The 20857-nt window shown below is 37.1% G+C and overlaps 1 protein-coding gene across 2 annotated transcripts in view; it reads left to right on the top strand.

Annotated features, from left to right (window-relative positions):
* The window catches only part of WDR72 (WD repeat domain 72), a 203859-nt gene that overhangs the window by 115064 nt on the left and 67938 nt on the right, over window positions 1–20857 (top strand). For both annotated transcript variants that reach the window (XM_037054671.1, XM_037054670.1), the window contains exons 16-18: window positions 660–751; window positions 3707–3786; window positions 9582–9777. In XM_037054671.1, coding sequence (XP_036910566.1) covers window positions 660–751; window positions 3707–3786; window positions 9582–9777 — 368 coding nt within the window. The remainder of the gene's footprint in view (window positions 1–659; window positions 752–3706; window positions 3787–9581; window positions 9778–20857) is intronic.

Here is a 20857-nt window from a genome sequence, read left to right as displayed (position 1 = left end):
TTGCCTAAATCAGTCACTTCAGATTTGATATGCTGTAAGAGACTTCACATTCTCTTGCAGGAAATCAAAATAATATGTATCAGATTTGTCACACCAAATCCTTCCAACAAATTTGACCATCTCACTGGCCTTTCACTGCAACTGTGAAGGTTGAGAAATCTTTGCTTCACAATCGGTGCATGGCAGAACTGAATTCCCAGGAAAGAGCTATCTGCCTCTGAGAATATCTTTGGACAGTATCTGAAAGTTGCTGCTGAGTCATTGGATAAGGGTAAAGGCTGCCTTCACCAGTACCTGCCTTCTCCTGCCAGTACCTGGGGAGAATTCTTTGGCAGAAATAAGAATATTAGGATTCTAAAATGTATTGCAAGAGCCACAGATTAATTGCATGGCCTAATGCAGGACTCCTTCTGTAGAAGTGGGTCACAAGATAATTCTGGCAAACTGATCCACAATTCATTTGGGATTAAGGTTTTAGATAGGAGCAAAGTGGGGAAATAAGATTCATCAGAGATATTAATGTGGAAGACATTGCTAAAAATAATCTGTGTTCACTTCCCAAATTTGTTAAATTCATCATGTGCTCATGTCTCCAATGTATTTTTCAAAATATTATTTATACATTTTTAATAATATCCTGTAAATCTTTCTTTCAACAGCTCTTTCAAAATGGAATCCATGCACAACAAAGTGAAAAGTCCTGGGAATGATATTTTGCATATTTCAAGCTTCTACAGTTACTTACGGAATGGTAAAAAAGTCACAGATATAGCCTGTATTTTTTTTACTTCTACAATATAAAATGACTATATTTCAATAACTGGATAGCACTCTACAGTTTAGAATGAGCAATGTGTCCATTGTTTGACTTATTCTGCATTTATCATGGTTATGTTATTGTATTCTGCCAATATTGAAACACATATAAACATTTTCATTAAAATAAATAACATAAGACATGTAATGTTATGATTTCATCAAATGAGCTTTGAAATGCCTGGTAGCAAGCTTTGAAACTTGCTGAAATTCTGAAATATTTGTGTATTAAAGGTCTTATGGGGAAGCTTATTGCATCAGTATCTTTATTACCAAATAAGTGATTACTATATTAGAGAATTTTAGAGTTATTTCAGAAGTCATATAAAGATCCTTGGAATCTTCTGAATGACAACTTTGGTGTTTATATTTTCTTTCCATGCCAAATGGCTAATTCATTCCCAAAAGTGCTTCTCCAAAACTTTGACATCTCAATAAACGACAATTCTATCCTTCTGCTTGTTCAGGCCAAAAACTTTGGTGTCATTTCGACTTTTCCCTTTCTCTCATATCCCAGAGCCAGTCTATTAGTGATCATGTTGATTCTACCTTCAGAATATACCCCAGATTTTGACTGCTTCTCTCTACTACAGAACCCCCCTTCTTGACTCTTAATCATCTCTTGCCTTGATGACTACAGAGACTTCCTAAGAACCCCTCTGCTCCTATGGTTGGTTCCTGCACTCTGTTTTCAACCAAGCAACCAGAGTGATCTATTTGAAACTAAGTCAGAACCTCATGTTTCTGCTTATAAACCTTTCAGTGGCTTCTGTGTCACTCCAAAGAAAAGCCACAGTGCATAGGTAGCTCACAAGGCCCTATATAAGCTGGCTTTTCTACCTACATCAATGCATGCACACCCCTATCTAACCTCATCTCTTTGTACTCCCTTCTCTCTTCCAATGGTCCAGCTATACTGACCCCTTTACTCTGTTACCTAAACGTGACAGGCAGGTCTCAGGGCTGTTGCACTGGCTGTTTCCTCTGCCTGGAATTGTCTTTCCCCAGATTCCACAAAGGTTGGCCTGTTGCCCCTCACCTCCACCCACCACCCTTCGGTTCTTGCTCAAATGCCATTTCATCAATGAAGATGCCCTTCCTTCTCCCAGCACAACCTACCTCTTTCCCTATTTTACTGTTTTCCACAATCCTTTCTACTATCTGATGTATTATATTTATTTTTTAAATTTTCCACCTTCTTCCTGCTAATAAAAAGTAAGTTTTGTGTTTAATAATTGGAACATGAGATGTAAAGGGGAGAGAGGATTTATTTCATGTTATTAATTCTATAATCAAAGCCTGAAGAATAAAATGACACTGTGGTGCTTATTCTAAAGGGTTGACAGGACCCAGTGGCCACTGCTGTCAGCAGGAATGGTGACTAGGTAATATTGGGAAACTAGGATGCTTTCTTTTTCTCTTTCCCCTCTGATGTTGCAATGAATTCTTTTAACTCACTGACATTGCCAAGAAAAGTTGGCTCCCATTTCTACCTCATATTAAAATTTTAACATCACATTAAAGTGTGTTGTGAAGTACCCCATGATGCCAGTAAGTAGTTACAGTTGAGACCAACACTTTGCTTTGATGGTAAAATCACAAGGTCAACCAAAAGAGAGAGGAAGAAAGGAGAGAGATCAAAAAAATTTCTCTTACCTGCTGTGCTCATGGAAAATATGATTTCAGAATTATAGTGCATGCTTGCATGTTTTATGCACTGATCTTGGTCATTTCAAATTTGTATTATATGTTTCATCAGGAAGAAATAATGATATTAATGAGTTATAAGTTTCTTATATATATATATATATATATATTTATTTATTTATTTCTCTCATGTTCTCAATTTACATTATATCTAATACCTTCTAACACATTTTCCTTGACCACTAATGTAATACACACATACCCTTATCTATTTAATATTTAATATTTAAAATGATGATTTAATGAAATACATATTGAACTAATACTTAAAAGTTGATAGCAGGATTTCAAATATATATTAATACATTAATTTAAATAGACAGTTATCATCATTTTTCCCCCCAGCACAAGCCCTCATTGTTTTTGTCTCATTCCCAGGATCTGACACCTGGATAATGCATTTCACCTATCAAAATGCTAACTTAATGCATCGATTTCTCACTTGGATGATAATATGTACATTTTCAATGAATGAAAAGGCACTTATAAAGTGCATTTTTATGTAGGAAACTGCTGGGCACTCTATAGATCAACTTAAATAAACCAAACCTTAGCTCACTCTTAAAATTTCACACTGAACATTAAGGCAAATGGATAGAAAGAAGATTCAAGAGGGCAAACTTGAAAGAAACAATACATAACAAAATGAGGCAAATTGAAGCCCAAGTGCCTTACCTATTAATCAGAGTAGTGTGGCTGGTTAAGGACAAATCAAAGGAAGTCTTTTATATGATTTCTGGGTGAGGTGCAATGTATAATTTTAGAAACTATTTGTATGAAGAAGAAATTATAAAATTTGGTGATCTATTTGGGTGGAAAAAGCATTGCTTTTTGTTGGCAAAAATGTACAATGATGGGTTTCAGGTGTACTTGTAAAGACGAATTTGATTTACTGTGAATATGTATTAGTATAATTATTAAAATACATATAAATTAATTAATGGTTCTCAACTGTGGCTATACCTGAAAATCTTCAGAGGTACTTTTACAAAGTATTAATGCCTACCCCACCCTCAGCCTGAGATCTATTAAATCAGAACCCCGGAGCAACTGACCCTGGGCATTGGTGTTTGGGAAAACAAATCTGCCCAGGTGATTCCAGTGTGCAGCTGGAGTTAAGGACCATTGGGGTGTATCCATTTTTAATACTTTCGAGTTATAAATGTCCTCTTTATATTTCCAGGTAAGAATGAATCCCATATACCTGAAGCTGACGGTTCACTTTTGAAACTAATTTCCTGTTGGAGAGACCAGTCTGTGCAGGTATGATACTGATGCAGACACCAGCTCACAGTGTCCGCATCACTGTGGATGAAATGAGACATTCACACAGACTCCTGAGTCCGGTGGAGGAAAAGGGACAGCATGGCTTTTCTCTCAAGGGAAGCAATAGCCTTGGCCCTTGCCATGACCAGCCTTCATTGGGTTTCTCTGCACTTTACATGATGGTCCTCATTTACTATGCACAGGTTGCTTTAGGTGGTTACCTTTTACAGAAGACAAAGGAGCCAAGCCCGCTAGTCACATCACAGAAGAGGGATATTTGCAAATGAAAAGGGAAAAGTGGTTGAACTGGTTACACCCGTCCTTGGAAGGTTTAGCAAGGATTTTAGGAAGTTATTTTGCAGTAAATGTTTGCCACAAATCCAGCTGAGGGAGTTTTTAGCAAAAAGCAAGACTCAAAGTGGCCTAGGCACATTGCAGGCCTGATTCCCCACGGGAGAACCTATCCGTGGGCGTGGGTCCTGTGCATCTCTGAGTGGGAGCTGGGCCCACGCCATGCAGAATGGTCTCCTACATGACACAGCTCATGTTCTTGAAATTATGGGAGTTTCTTGCTGCTGTGTTTCATTCATACCCTCCTTTACTCGAAAGCACAAGTCAGTAGTTACTCTTGTTTTCGCAAAATTTTCTCCCAGGGCATTTCATTTAACAGAGCTAATGTAGAGACTAATAATGAGGGAAGGGGGAAAGTGAAAGATAATTATGCAAGGATGCACCAAATGAGGGGAAAGAATGGACAGAGCTAAGGAAGAGATGTTCATGTCATTAGCAACTTACTGCTCTTTGAGGTTTCTGTTTGTGGCAGAATTGTCTATTACTTTATTTCAAAAGTGCCATGATGTAAAAGTCCCTAGGTTTAGGAATTTGGTAAGTGTAATTAGAAATCGTTTTTCTATGTTGAGAGTACATCATCTGTAAGCTGACTTAGAGAGTTAGTTTCAATGCCCAATTTAAGTATTTTTCTCTTCCCAAGCTTTTTTTAGTTGCTAAAAGCTAAGTGGATAGCTTTGTGCATTGTACAAAAAATATCTGTGCATTGATTAGATAAATAATTATTAAAACTTTATGAGCTTACTATCAAATTTGCACAACAAGAATAGCAATAACTCCAATTAAAAATGGTTACTTTTTTGGTGACAGGAAAACAGAAAATGAACTCAGAACAAGTTGAGGGGTTGACACTCTGAGGCCAGACAAACACAATCAGAATGGCTATTGAATCTTATTACCATGGCCTACAAGTTTTTATATGGTTTGTCCTGGCTTAACCTCTTTGCTCATCATTCTCTCTTCTATTCTTACTAACCACATTGATCTCCATGTCCTCCTCAGGACTTATAGTTTTCTTAAGCTGGGATTCTCATTTTTCCATTCATCAATTGCTCAAAGCCAACAGTCTTCTCTGATCACTCCACCTAATAGTGTCCTCTTCCCCACCCTCGCCTATGCCTCCAGTCCCATCATGTTACCATTTTCTTTGTTGTGCTTGTTTTTAATGGAAATTATACCATGTGGGTTTTATTGTTGTTTTGTTTTCTGCTTGTTTATCTTCTATCCCTCACTGTTACAGCAATTTGCTGAGAGCAGGGACTTGGTCTCACTCACCCCTCTTTGAGCAGTGGCCAGAAAACCAGTAGTGACAGTAGTCAGTCAATAAATATTTAACGAATGAATGAACAAATGTAGAGCTATGCAAAAAGACCCTGTGATAATCAAGTGAACATTAGTATATGTTGTCTTAATGAGCATATTAGCAATCACCCTAAAAGAGTCTGTCTCCTAAAGGTGAGATTTCTTTTTCTTTAGTAGCCAAAGAATTCCACAATGGGGAAAAGTCCTTAAGGAAAAGAATTCAACAGAACATTTATCCTGAACTGCTCCAACTAAAGATCTTTCGTAGTTGTTCATTTGACCTTCAGCTAAGTTTTAATGTGATTTGGACATGTTTAGACTAATGGATCTTTTAGGTTGTATGATTCTATGACCTTGTGCAAAATGCTGGGAGCAGGAAAAATATTACCGGAGCGTTTATGACTCATACTATAGGAAGTCCAAGCTTTACAGTTTTTCTCCCATCTTGGCCACTACCCTGATGAATGACCCTGGAAGATAGGTTCAACTTGACTATTTGTTTTCCTCTTGTGTGAAGTGGGAATGAGAATTCCTGGGTCCTTCAGGAAAAACAGACTTTTGCAAATATTCCTTTAAATGCTTCATTAACCAGTCCTCAAATTACTAATAAAGCTGTTCGTTTAAGAAGTTAGTTGTATCATTTAAATTTGAATCTACTTTTCAATGTATTTTAAGAGCATGAGGTGAGAATGGAATGCTTGTATAAAATAGAGCAAAATCCTACTTCAGAAATCGAATGGGGGGATGCCTTTAAGAGAGGAGTGAGGTGTATATTTTTCAGATGAATGAGTTCATCTGTAGATTCTCTTCTGTTTCTCACCTAAGAAACATACCCAACATAGAAATAAATGCTGGAAAAGCAACAGCAAGGTTTTGGATTTGCTATTTTGCATGTTTCTGAAGGTTCATTGGAATTCTTGGGATTTTATAACCCCACTCCAGTGGGTGAAACATGAGATCCAAGCCTCTAAGGCAGAAGTGCTCCCTTTCAGGAGATGCTGAAAAGGCATGAAAGGCCAGTGTGAGCCGTGTTGGGGAAAAGCTTTTATACCAGAAAATCGGACATTGAACTACGCACAGACCTCGGGGTCTCTTAGGAGTCTTCATAACATTTTGTGCTCTTTCACTTTGCTGTTTCACGGTGTTAGCAGAAAACCATTAAAATGTTTAGCTTGCCTATAGCACTGTAGTACTTCCAGTAATAAGTATATGTCCCAGATCTGTGGCTGACTCTTTCCAGCTGATGAATTGGTAAACCTTATTTTAAATCCCTGCACATTCCCTCACAAGTGTATAATACTTTGCATACGATCTATTTTCAAGTAACTTGCATTCGAAAGACAGCTTTCAGACATAGTGCTTTCTTTCAATTCTAGCTATTATTGAAATCACAAAGTTTGTAAACCACTGTATACATTTTATATTTTGTTGGGGTAAATTTTATTCCTACCACCTATAATTTTTTCTACTATATATACTATAGAAACTCAAGTATTGATAGTTAGACATTATCAACAAATTCTACTTTCCACAGTTTATATTTTTAAAGCGTAGAGAATCTATTTCAATTCCATTAGTACTTACTTAGTGCCCACTGTATACCAGATACTGTGATAATGTTATCACCTGCTTATTAGCTCTGTCACTTCTCTGAGTTGGAACCATGCTTTGTTGATTTCACACTGAGCATAAAGTGAGTATTTTGTTTGTTTCCAGCTGGGGGTGTGCCATTCAGTATTCACTTTCAGGTTTTGTGGTTCTGAGTATCCTACTCATTCTTTTTAATATGTTTTATCCTGTTATTTTTACTTCCCCTTGTTTTTAATATTATTATTAATTCTTATAATATGTACTTGTAGTGACAAATATGTCGAAAACAAAATTCGATAGTTAAAAATGTGTTCATAATATATAAATCCAATAATTAGAAATGTTACATGAAATTACACAAATTCCCATAGATTTTTGAGGAAGAATATTGATCCAAGTTGTTATAGACCGTTCTACTCAGTGGGATAGAAAATACTCTAAATCACAGTTATGGGTGCTCCTCAGAGATGATACGACCCCAGGGAGAGGGCAGCCAGGATTCCAGGAAGGAATCGGGCCAAACTTCTCTTTTTGAAGGCTAGACCATAAATTAGATGTACCGTGGGCCTGAGACATCCTCCACTACTAGCCTTCTGAATTAGAGGTATAGACAGAAGAATGTTCCACACAAGGTTCTATGACTGGAAGCTCTCATTCCAGTGTCTCCCAGTATCACAGACTTTGTTTTGTAAGTGAGAACGTGAAGTCCCAGAGAAGGAAGTAGCTGAACTTGCCCAAGGCAGCATTCGTGGTTACCAGCCTAGATGGATCAGAAACTTGGGCTTTCTCATTTCTGATTCAGAGCTCTTTAATCAATATCATCTACAACATCATCTACATCTTATAATCAGTGCTGTCAAATAAAATGTGTGACAAAATCAAAATGAAATTCAGCGATGTAAATTATTATTTATGAATAATTAATATAGTTTATTCCATCATATGATATACAGAAATGAGCATGGGTCACCAGATTGTAAGGGAGTATATGTTAGTAAGCATTATTTTAATAGTTAATATAGTATCATATATTATAATGTGGTAGATATTGATAGGCATGTTCACCAGTATCATGATATGTAGAGCATGATATATAGTTAGATTCATGGCATGCAACAGCTGACACGGTGTTGAGAATCCCATCACGTGATGTGCATGAGGAAGCATCGTGTGCCTGTACTGTGACAGGCAGTGCCACGATGTTAGTAGACATGGTATGCAATGGTAAAATCACTTCATTCTGCCTAACCCAGCATTGGAGTGGACAAGAGCAGAGGGATGATCAGTGATCAAGAAGCCACTCTGTTACATTTGGGAAGCTTCCCATATTGAAGGTCAGAGGCCTGGCTCCTTCTGCCCCACTAGTTCAGCAAGTATCTGCCAGCAGCAACAGCTCTTTGAGCGCCCCTACAGCCTAAAAGTCCCCTGTGCTGCTATTCCTCATAAAAAAGACCAAGTAAATATTTAGATGAATACATATTCTGTTTTGGGCATCGGCCTCTCTCCATACCAGTCTCAGTTAGTATTGTCCTAAAGCCCAAGCCCTAGAGATTGTCTGAGTAGATGGAGACAATGCAGAGGAGGTGGTAGGACATGAGTCATTGGAAAGCAGGCCTTGGAGGGGGAAAGGAGTAGCCATGGGGTTGTGGCCATACGAAAGGTCTAACCGTCGGCCGGAAAAGGATAAGGGGAAGGTGTCCCAAGTTCGTCTAAATCAGTGGTGACCCTCCTTTTTTCTCACTGATTAAGCACATGATTTTCCTTGAACTTGACTTAACTCCTGGACCTTGTCTTATTTCTCTCCAGAAAGAGGCTAAGGTAGGCTGGCTTTTTACTCAGGGATAATGGTGTAGAACCTTGGAATGAGATATACAAAAGGACATAGAAGCAAGGCTCAGAGGGCTCATGCACAAAGGCCCGTTCATGAAGTCTGTGTGGAACTTGGGATGTCATGTCTCAGATTCTTCATTTTAAAAATGAAGAGAGTGGATAGATACCCTCAGACAAGCATTCCCCCCCCCGCCCCACTCAACCACAGATCCTTGACTGGGCATGTACAATAACCAGAAGTTGCATTTTGCAGTATTTTGAGCTATATAAAGCCACAGACACATACACTGAGTTTAGTGAGATTTGTATTAAAGTTTTATCTTTAACCTTCTGTATTAAGCCTAGTTTAAATCAAATGTTTTTAGGCAAATAGTGTTTTAGAGCTAGACATTGTTTGAGGAGCTAAACTTGTCTGTAAGAGCATTATGATATACTCAAATTAATTTTATGTATTTTCTGGTAGAAATGAAAATGTCTTAGAAGAAAGAATTCAGAACTTCTTTGTTTTCCTCTATAATCTCTTGCATTTACAAAAGAACAATGTGTGGTTTGGGAGCCAATTCTCAGTATCTACCAATTATTTCAGATACTAATCCATGTGGAATGGAGCATTGCAATTTATGTGAAACCTCCTCATCAAAATTCTAGGCTTTGGGTTTTGTATAAGACCCCAATTTGTAATAATACTAAATATAATCTTTATGGATATACAAACTTAACAGGTAACTGAAGCAATACAAGCTGTTCTTTTGGCGGAAGTTCAACAACACATGAAGACCTTGAGAAAGACACCCATCAACAGTCAACCAGGGTCCGTGACTGAGACGGGTAACTATCAGGTGACACAGATGGGGCCAAAGATGGAATGGGCCGAGGAGCTGGAGTTACAGTGCATTACAGACAATTTGCCTCTGCAAAGTAAGTGCAAAATTTATTGGCATGCTCTTTCATCAGAATTTTCTACTACTTAGTACTTGCTGAGAATATGAGTTCACAATATATCATTTCTGCAAAAACCCAGCCAAGTGCCCTGTTTTTGACCTGTTCTGCTATCAATTTCCTCTTACAAGTGTCAGGTTTTTAAAGAACTTCTAAATTCTATTAACCAGTAAATAGTTTCCAAAACAAAAATTTATATCATTTATAAAAATGTTTTGAAGTTAGAGATTAAAATTGAAAATAAGATTAACAGTTATAGCTTAATTCATTCTAAGGATACCCTGATAATAATAGGTGTTAGGTTTATTTTCATCTGATAACTTGATAACAGCCATATGCCAGATTTTTTTTATTTTGGGGGAATAAGAGATGCAACATGAACTAATATTAAACTGGCTTATAGTTGGACCACATTATTTTATGATACATTTTATCTTCATAATTTTATAATGATGATGCTTATGGTTTTTGGCTAGCTAGTGAATCTAAATTTTTGTTATAAAATATTAACTAATTTTCAGCCATTACTGTGACTTAAAAAAATAAAAACACTAAAAAATTAAGTATAAATTCGATTTTCAAATAGTAAGCTTTTGATGAACAAATTTATTTATAATATGATTAAATGTATATTTTTGTCAGGGAAACATGCTACCAATTTTCATGTTCGGGGTTGTTAAGAATTGTTAGGTACACAAAAAGAATTTTGTTTTTTCTACTTGGAACTCAGAGAAATGTTGCTGCAGTTAAAATGTTTAAATCTTAGATGTTATTCTTAAAAATGCATTATACTTATTTCTCCTTACTATTTGTATAAGATTACTGATTGGAAAGCACTATGTAATGACAGACAATATGTAGCAGAAAGAAAATCTTCAGTGAAGGCCAAAAATCAAAATACAATATTTCCCGATACCAAGACAGCTACTGAGGATAGAAAATTCAATAAGTAATCTGATAAAGCTCAAAGGTGATTTCAGGTCATTTATTTGTTTGTTGTCCAGAAATTAGCTTTAATTATCTGATAAATTCACCCACTTGAAGGAGCTCCTTTTTGATCATATCATGTAATTATAGTTGTAGGACATATTTCAAGCAAGAAGCATAAATATCCCTTTTCAAATTAATTTTCAATGACTTTATTTGAGTTCTTGATTCTTTGGGAGAGGCACCTGTAGCATCATTAGTAGGTTTCTCCCAACTCTCCAAAGACTGCTAGTGTTGTTCATCATTTGTTCATTCTCATTAGGTGGTATATCTGGGCCTTATTCCTAATCTTGATTGACTAAATTATCCATTGTCCCAAAGCCCTATTTTCTGGATAGGAAATTCATGGCAGGCTATCAAGATGAAACTTTCGATGCTTTGCTATCATATGGCATATCCATTATTCGAAGTTTCACTGAGGCCCTGCTCTATCCCCAGTTAATTATTGGGTATAAAAACTATTAGTACTATGAAGTTTACTATGACTAAAGACATCCAAATTCGATGTTATCCTTCAACTATCTTTTGATTATTACTGAATGATTCTTTACCCACGTTAAAGGAAAATTTAGGATTAGTTTGTGATAAGAAATGGAACACAAAAATACTATAGCTACTTAATATGTTTGTGTATAAAATTTAAAATATTTTATTTAAAAGAAATATGCTCATGCCCTGGCTGGTGTAGCTCAGTGGATTGAGCGTGGGCCTGCGAACCACACGATTGTGGTTTGATTCCCAGTCAGGGCACATGCCTGGGTTGCAGGCCAGTTCCCAGTTCCCAGCAGGGGATGCACGAGAGGCAACCATACATTGATATTTCTCTCTCTCTCTCTCTCTCTCTCTCTCTCTCTCTCCTTCCCTTCCCCTCTAAGATACATAAATAAAATCATTAACAATATATGCTCACAAAAGACTGAGCAAATCTATTTTGGAGAAATGCTGCCTGCAAGAAAATATTAACTGCAATTCCAAGTAAATCAGAAACACATAGCCTATAATAAAGAGGAAATTTTTCAAGCAATATTATATTGGATATTAACATTACTTTTTTTCTCCTTTTGGAAAAGGTTTATTAAAAAAACTAGTCAGAGAAACTTAGAAAAACTATAGGAACCTTTATACACTTATTATAATAGTATGTACTATACACTTGATGGAAGTAAAAAATTCAATCACTACAAAAAGCTACTTATTTGTTACTTTTAAAAAATTGTTGGGTTAACATTGATTCATGGGGTCATATAGCTTTTAGGCATGCATTTCTGCGATACATGATCTGTATATTGCATTGTGTGCCCACCACCCAAAGTCAAATCATTTTCCATCACCATTTGGCCTTCTTCGCCCTTTACTAACCTCCACCCCCTTCCGTCTGGTAACCACCATGCTACTGTCTGTGTGTATTGATGAGTTTCAGCTTTATATCCAAGATATGAGTGAAATATGTTCCTTGGTTTTTTCTGACTGACTTATTTCACTTTGCATAATATTCTCAAGATTCATTCCTGTCATTGCAAACAGCAGTATTTCATCCTTTCTTATGGCTAAGTAGTATTCCATAGTATATATGTACCACATTTCATCCAATCCTCCATTGAAGAATACTTTGGTTGTCTTGGTCACTGTAAATAATGCTGCAATTAACATAAGGATGCATATATTTTTGTAAACAAATGTTTTCTTTCTTAAAATTTTCATTTATTTATTTTTAGAGAGAGGGAAAGGGAGACAGAGAGGGAGAGAAACATTGTTGTGTGAGAGAAACATTAATGAGTTGCCTCTTGCATGCGCCCAGTTGAAGACCTGGCCCACAACACAGGCATGTGCCCTCACTGGGAATGAAACAAGAAACCTTTCAGTTTGTGGGCTGACGCCCAACCTACTGAGCCACACCAGTCAGAGCTCAAGTAAATGTTTTCAAGTTTTCCAGGTAGCCACCCAGAAGAGGGATCGCTGGGTGAGTAAGGTAAGTCTAATATGGTAAGACTAATGGTAAGTCTAATCTTACCATTAGTCTACCATTAGACATATGGTAAGTCTAATCTTCTTTTCTTGAGGAACTGCTGTACTGTTTTCCATAGTGGATGTACCAAACATTCAAAGAAGATTTGATACCTACTCTTCTCAAACTCTTCCAAAAAATTGAAGTGGAGGCAATCTTTTATTTATTTTACATGTCTTGATTCAAAGGTTAAAGAGATGCTGTATGTGCTATTCAGTAATGTGATAATTCCTCAATTTTTGTAGGCAGATTTACTTAGGCAGAATGACATCTCAACATATATTATTTTACCAAATATTCTTATGATAAATGGTTTATGTCACTTAATTTTATCAGGTCCTTGCTCTTTTGCACTCTGTTAGCTCCCTTCCACTATATATTTTTTTAATTCTTTTTATTCTTAATTTAATTTCTTTATTTTTTCTTGCTTACTTGAGGTATCCTTTTTGCAAATCATTCTGAAAGTAACAGATGATGGTTTTACTATGCAAGAATATTCAAAAATTTCTTTAATGCCAGAATAATGTATACAAATATTTGGTTTACTAACAATAATAGATCAGGAAATATAATAATAACAACAAGTATCATGCCCTTAGTACACTCTAACATGATGCTAAGTACTTTATGAATGTTATCTCATTTTTTCCTTTAATTCTTACATAACTCACATGAACAAAGTCTCTGTTTTCAACATTTGAGTCACTTTTGTAGACAATGTTATTGTCTTTCTAAATGTCCATGTTCATGGAAATAAAATTACAAAGGACAACTAAAAAACACTCTCTCTGAGAAAAAGAAATTCCTGAGAAATTGCCTCTTCAATTTTTCATTTGACATAATTATATGTCTCCTTCATATACATTAAATAAATAATATTTGAAAAAAGTCCATCACCATACACAGCTATATTGAATGCCATCAGTTGTATGTATTTTGCACCTTGAGACACACTTTCTATTGTTATTCCATTTTTTCCGTAAATAAACTGGGATTTAAAAGAAAGTATGTGCCTTGTCTATAGTCAAAAAATTACTAAAAACAGAGGAGCAACTTCAGATATTCTCTTAAGCACCATGTTCTTGTCCAGTAAACTGCATTTCCCATACTGGCAGCTTGAAGGAGATTTGCTCTCAATCAGCTTGGTCTGAAAAGTGAATAATTTATTGAGTGGTTTTCTTAGATTTGTATTCCTGCTCATAAATCATACTTTCTATTACCAAAAAGTGTTCAATCGTTGCCATATTAGCCCTTATAATAAAGAAAATCACCACTATTGTTTTCCTGTGCATTTCCCTTCATTTCAATTAGTTTAGCCTTCATTTGTTCCTCTAATTTGTGACTAAAATCAATCAATTCTGTGAGCATCCTGATCACCAGTGTTTTGAACCGTGCATCTGAGAGGTTGGCTATTTCTTGATCGCTTAGAGTTATTGGCTCTGGGGCTTTGAGTTCTTGAGCTATGTTTTGGTCTGTTCATGCCTGTTATGTATGAGGAGTGGAGAAACTGGGACTCAAATCAAGGGAGTGGACCAGAATAAAGAAAAAAATGACCAAACAGAAAAATATGAAGAAACAAGAATTCAAAAAATGAGGAAAGGCTTAGGAAACTCCAGGACATCTTTAAACATTCCAACATCCAAATTATAAGGGTACCAGAAGGGGAAGAGGAACAGCCATGAGTGGAAAACATATTTGAACAAATAATAAAGGAGAACTTCCCTAGTCTGGCAAAGGAAATAGAATTCAAGGAAATCCAGAAAGCACAGACTCCCAAAGAAGTTGGATCCAAGAAGAAACACACCAAGGCACATCTTAATTACATTAGCCAAGATTAAAATGAAGGAGAGAATCCTAGAAGCAGCAAGAGATATGGGGATAGTCATCTACAAAGGAGTTCCTATCAGACTGTCAGCTGATTTCTCAAAAGAGTCCTTACAGGCAAGAGGGCCTGGAAAGAACTATTCCAAGTCATGAAATCCAAAGACCTACATCCTAGATTGCTCTATCCAGCAAAGCTTTCATTTAGAATGGAAGGACAGATAAAGTGCTTCTCAGATAAGATCAAATTCAAGGAGTTCATCATCACCAAGCCCTTATTATATGAAATGTTAAAAGAACTTATCCAAGAAAAAGAAGATAAAAAATATGAACAGTGAAAGGACAGCAAACTCACAGTTATTAACAACCACACCTAAAAGAAAAGCAAACTAAGAGGACAGCTAGATCAGGAGCGGAAACAGAAATGAAGATCACATGGAGGGTTAGCAACAGGGGAGTGGGAGGAGGAGAAGGGGGGAGAAGGTACAGAAAATAGCATAGACAGTAGGTAGAAAATAGATAGGGGGGAGGGCAAGAATAGTAGGGGAAATATAGAATCTAAAGAACTTGAGACAGGTGGTCATAAACTAAAGGGGGGGAATGGTGGGGAAGGGGGTGTGCAGGGTGGAGGGGAATGAAGGGGGGGAATAGAAAAACTGTAATGACATAATCAATAAAATATATTTAAAGAAAATCACCAGATTTCTTGATTATTGGTGCATGAGATGAATTTAGAAAGCAGTGGAAATGAACTGAAATGAAAGTTGAAGCTAATGTGTTTGAAATTTATACTTTTGCATCTTATTTTCATAGTTTTCATTTCTTGCATTTCCCAACATGCATTTTACTTGTGGTTTTAATATTTGCATATTGATATTTTATGGGGGAGTGGTAGATTTTATCTGGGTTTACATTTTTATAATGACTACATTGCTATCTTCCTTAAATCTTTTTAATAAGAAATTGTATAGTTAACACTCACATTTGTAGCTGAAATGACAGTATTTTCTATTATTAAAATAAATTTGAAAGTTATTTTCCTTTATTTTTTGAATGGGATTTGGATCAGTTTATACAAGTGTTCTAAATTGTTCCATTAAATAAATTGGTTTAAATAGAGATGGAGGCTTCGTAGATAAAGCTGTCACCTGGAATTATAGGCTGAATTTAAATTCCCATTAAAGTGTGGTTGTGAAGATTATGCATCACACATAGGTATTACAAATAATCTGTATTAGATGCATCTTTTTCAAAGACTTATCTGCAAAATTAAATAATGAAAATGTGCTTTGTTTAAATAAAACCAGGCACAAGTAGTAAATCAAGGAAATAAACATTGATTCAACAGAAGAGTTTTGTGGCCCTGGTGGCCAACAGCAGAAGGACTGCCTTGGGACAGGCGTCCGCTTCCTCCTGAGTTTCTCAGGAGGAAATCTGTCTAGTGGTTGAAAGGCTTTGAAACATAGTTGACTACTTTACAGGAAAATGCTTTCTTGACTGTATTTATTGCAAATGCATTTGCCACCACCCTCTGTGAGGTCTTCAGGCTAAGTGAGAAGGCCGATATGTTCTTCTTTGTGGCCACGGAAGTCATTTAGGAAAGGCCTATGTGATGTGAGTGAGCAAGGAGCAGGGACATAATGGGAGGAGGAGCGTTTACTAGAAGGCCTTAGTTGTGATAGTGAGACCTTAGGTTCTCTCTCGGAGATGGAACGGCAAACCATTTGAGCAGACAAATGGCACATGTTTTGATGGAATCACATTGAGGTTCAGGAGCCAAGGACAGAAGCAGGGAGACTGGCTGGGAGCCCATTATGCTAATCTTGATGATGACAGCTTGCATCAAATATGGTGGTCTGGATGAAGAAGTGAAAAGTGGTCAGATTCCAAATGTATTTTAAAGGCATAGCTGCTAGTATTTGCTGATGGATTGAGTATGGAGGAGTGAGATGAAAATCAATACTTACATAACTTCAAACAAAAAATATTTGATGCAAGGCTGGCCTCGGTATTCTGGCTGATTTCTATGTTGGGCAGCGTGGTGCTGCATATGGTGTTTCACGTATGCTGAAGGAAGGGTGGAAAACCCACTCCACACGCCCACCCGTCCCTGCTGTGTTCGGTTTCAAGTGTCCCTGCTTAGATGACTTCTAGTGTCAACTCAACTAACCCTCAGAAAATGGACAAGACTTTCTGGCCAAGAAACTATGGTTTGAAGATAATACTAATAATGTAAATGAAACAAGATGCAAATGAAATTGCCAAACTTAGCTTTAGCTACATCAGATGTGTGTGTAATATTCTTTTGAAAGTCCTACTTTTGCGTATATTTTATAATGGACATACTGTTGATATACTAATAATGTGTGTGTTGTTTGCAAACAAATGTACTTATTGGTGGTGCATGCTTCAGACCTCCTTTTTGTTTTAGTTTCTTTTTGCAAGAAAGTATTCCAACCACAGCCTTTGGGTGGATTGAGGTAAGCAGGCAGCTTTTGGTGACAGGGTGTTGGTCACTTAATATTCTATACTGCATACTGTGCTAGCTCTAAAACTTTGAAAAAGTCTTCATGCATCACTCCTCTGTATCACTCCTCTCTGTTGCTGTGCACTGATCTGAGAGTTGGAGATCTTCAGTGGAAACAGAAACTAGCATCAAGGTAACAACCATAAAAGTGTGTCAGACAGTGCAGAGGAGGCTGCAGGAGCACCTCAAATAGGCACCCAACTCAGTCTTTGGGATCAAGAAGTATTCTTAGGAAAAAACAAAGATGTCTAATTGAAGTCCGGAAACATGAATATGATTTAATGAAGCAAAAAGTCGAAGCGGGAGAAGGTAGCTATTTGCTTACCAGAAAAGCTACCTATGCTTGTTTCTTCCTCCCAAGAATCATCTGATTAACATGCACATGAGTGAGGAATTTGGCTATTAGAGAGAAACCCATGTCTTGAATTTCTCTCTGGAACACATCTGTGCCCTCTTTGAATCTTATTGTGCCAACACACTTTATTCCCCAACCTTCTTCCTTCCAGAATAATGATAATGCTAATGGCAACGACAATAATAGCAGCTTACAATGATATGGCTTAATATAACTTAGCTTCACATAACTTAAATAATTTGTTCCAAGCAATGATTCTGTGGAGATAGCAAATATTGTTATACCCATTTTACTATGAGAAAATAGGTAAAAGAAGTTAGGTAACTTTCACAGGGTCTTATTACGAAGGTAGCCAGGAATCAAAGCCAGGAATCAAACCCAGGAAGTCTGGTTTCAGTATATGGATTCTTTGTCTGTAGCCAGCATTGTGCCCCAATGAACCATGACTCTCCTTAAGTACTTCTTAATTAATTCAGCAGATATTCACCAGTGTCCCCTAAATGACAGTTACAGAGACAGGTATTACCTAAGCTGAGAATTATAAGGCAGCAAAAACAGATATTTGGCATAACAACAGAACAAAAATTATCTTGAAGAAGTTGGTCAGAAAATATGGAATACCTAATTTCTACTGACCTTTGGGATGGCACTATAAGCTATTCCACCAATGATGTACTTAATACTAAAGATTTTTTATTTGAAATATACATTTAGATAATTACAAGTTTTAGTGGTTAAAAGATAAAATGTTTTACAACTGGGAACGGGAAATTTCTACTGGTAGGTGGTAGAAATGAAAAAGATTTGGCATACATACTAAGTGAAGGGGCTAAGGGTTAGCAGTAGGTGAGAAAGAGAAGAGTAAATTTAAATTTTTATTATTTGGATCATGTGCTAGACAATCTTAAGTAGTAAGATGTTCCTATGTTAGATGAAGACAAATTTATATGTAATCAAATAAATTATTTAGCACCTAGAATATATTGCACACCTTTCAAAAAAACACTTTTGTCATTTGGGTTTAACATATGTCCTATCTTATTTTTAGCTCCTTTTGAAATTGATGGAGAAATTTCATCATTTCTCTTTTTCCTCATATAAATTCTTCTGAACTTCTCCACTGCCTCTGCCCTCTCTGTATCATCTTAAAGATTACATTGCCTTAGAAAGACTGATAGAGTTCACCGCTCTTTTTCCAAAAGTAGTTTCATCTTTCACAGAGATTGAGATTGATGATTTTCATCTTGGCATATGAAGAACTAGAGTATTTCATCGTCTTTTTTCCTCACGAGCAATCAGAATGCCAACCTGGCCTGATTGCACAGAGACTGCAGCATCAGGAATTGAGTTAAATATTTCCTTGGTAACAGTTGTGCAGGCACCACTTATTGATTATTGTCTGCATACCCATTTAAATGTATTGACAAAGAAAAAGTGATCTAGACTCTGTCGCTGAAATCGATGTGCTTTGTGCTATTGTTTTCCCGCACTGAGACCGGCCTCCCAATACTGACCCCTCAAGGACAAGGGTCGGGTCTATTTATCTTTTTTCCTTCCATCACCTAGGATGGTCCTTTACCTAGTAGCTGGTAATAAGTGTTTATTGAGTGGACGGATGAATGGATGGACTGGGGGATGGCTTGTACTAAAGATTCAGTTAACTCCTAATTAGTAAGAGAAAGAGGAGACAAGGAAAATCAGCGGATTGCTTTTCTTCAGCAGCCAGATATAGTGCGGAATATAAAGTAAAATTCTGCTTTCTAAGCATCATCAGCCCAGGATCATGTGGTAAACACACAGCAGGCTCACAACAAAATTAAAAATAGACACACAAATGAATCAAGTTTGTAATCATCGAGAACACTTCTCTTCCCTGATGGGTGATTATTTGGCTCTTCCCTACTCCTTTTGTCATGATCTGACTTCAGTCTGATATTTTTAGGGAGCCCAAAGCCTTGCCTTGAACTTGTTTTTGTGTTCTTCCCTTAGCTCCAGTTTTTCTACGCAAGTATTGAGGGCGATGGTATGTCAAACACTATTTCCTCAGCATTTGGATTCACATCCTGGGTTCTGACTCATCTGCCTCTCTCTGGATTTCTGGCTCATTCCTGGTATATCATAGCCAAGAGCTCCTTGGCTGCAAACCTGGAGCCCTCTTCACAACCTGGCTCGCCTGCATCAGCCTCCTCCCTATTGACTCCTTTTCCACTTCCGAGCCTGGGACTTTGTGTGGTATTAGTTCCTTCATCAGATGCAATTCCATTAGCCAATATGGGCATGAATTCCTCATTCTGCAAACAATTTTGGTATGATTGAATTCCTTGAGAGAAAAGCAGGGACTTAGCTCTGTGTTCTTAGTGCATATTACAGTGTCTGCCACACGGCAAGGTGATTCCCAGAGAAATGGCGTCTAACGGAAAGGTGATCCATTTGCCACCATGGGCTGGCCGTGTTCCCTCCCATCAAAATGGCATTCGCCGTGTTGTCAGGAGCCTTATTTTCCATTTTAACTCATCAAAATAGCCACCCAATTTGTAGCCCTGGAACAATTTGAATAACCTCAGAATGGCTGTTATTAAGTGCTTACTATGTCTAAGGATCAATGCAAGATGCTTAAATTTTTTATTACATTCCTTCCCACACTTCATATATATCCTCCTAAAATAGTGTTTATCAACTTGACACACTCATTGTTTGTTTCTTTGCCTTTTTTTCACCACCTCTCTGTACTCCTTCAGGGCAGAAGTTGGAACTTATTAATCTTGAGCTCCCAGCAGCTAATGAACCACGTGGCTCACGGTGGGTGCTCATTAAATGTTTGCTGCCTGAGTCAGCAGATGAATGATAAATGACAGTGACAGACAACTATCAAAGCACTCTGATCTCGGGCAGAATGCAGGAAAGGCTGAATCATACGTTAATGGGCCGCAGGTAGGAGGAGAATGGGAAAAGATCTTTGTAGGGGTGTTGGTTTTCTTTCTAAACATGTTAATACAGAGACAGTACTTAGCATGTATCTGTTCTGTTCAGGAGCAATTTCTCAGTCTTAGAGAGCCAACCGGAAAAAATAATGCGGATGTTTTAAGGCAACGTACTTCATTTTCAACCCATGAGAATCAACTACAAGAACTGAAGACCATTCAAAGAAAAGTTACTTTCTGTTTCCTTTTACCTGTTAGATGAACATACGCCCTTTCTATCTGTGCAGGAACACCTGTCCTCCAGCCAGGCAGCCTGCTCACCAGGGTGAAAGCGTACCTTAGTAGCTGACACAACAATAGTAATTGTGAACACTCTACCACCCTCTTAGGTTTCTTCTCATGAAAATGAGGTCAGCCTTTTAGAAAATTTTAGTAATTCTTAG

Source organism: Sturnira hondurensis, unplaced genomic scaffold (genome assembly GCF_014824575.4).
Source record: "Sturnira hondurensis isolate 20B ecotype Veracruz unplaced genomic scaffold, ASM1482457v3 Scaffold0008196, whole genome shotgun sequence".
NCBI classification, from domain to species: domain Eukaryota; kingdom Metazoa; phylum Chordata; class Mammalia; order Chiroptera; family Phyllostomidae; genus Sturnira; species Sturnira hondurensis.
Note: the sequence above shows the minus strand (reverse complement) of the source record. Positions and strands in the feature narration are given on the sequence as shown.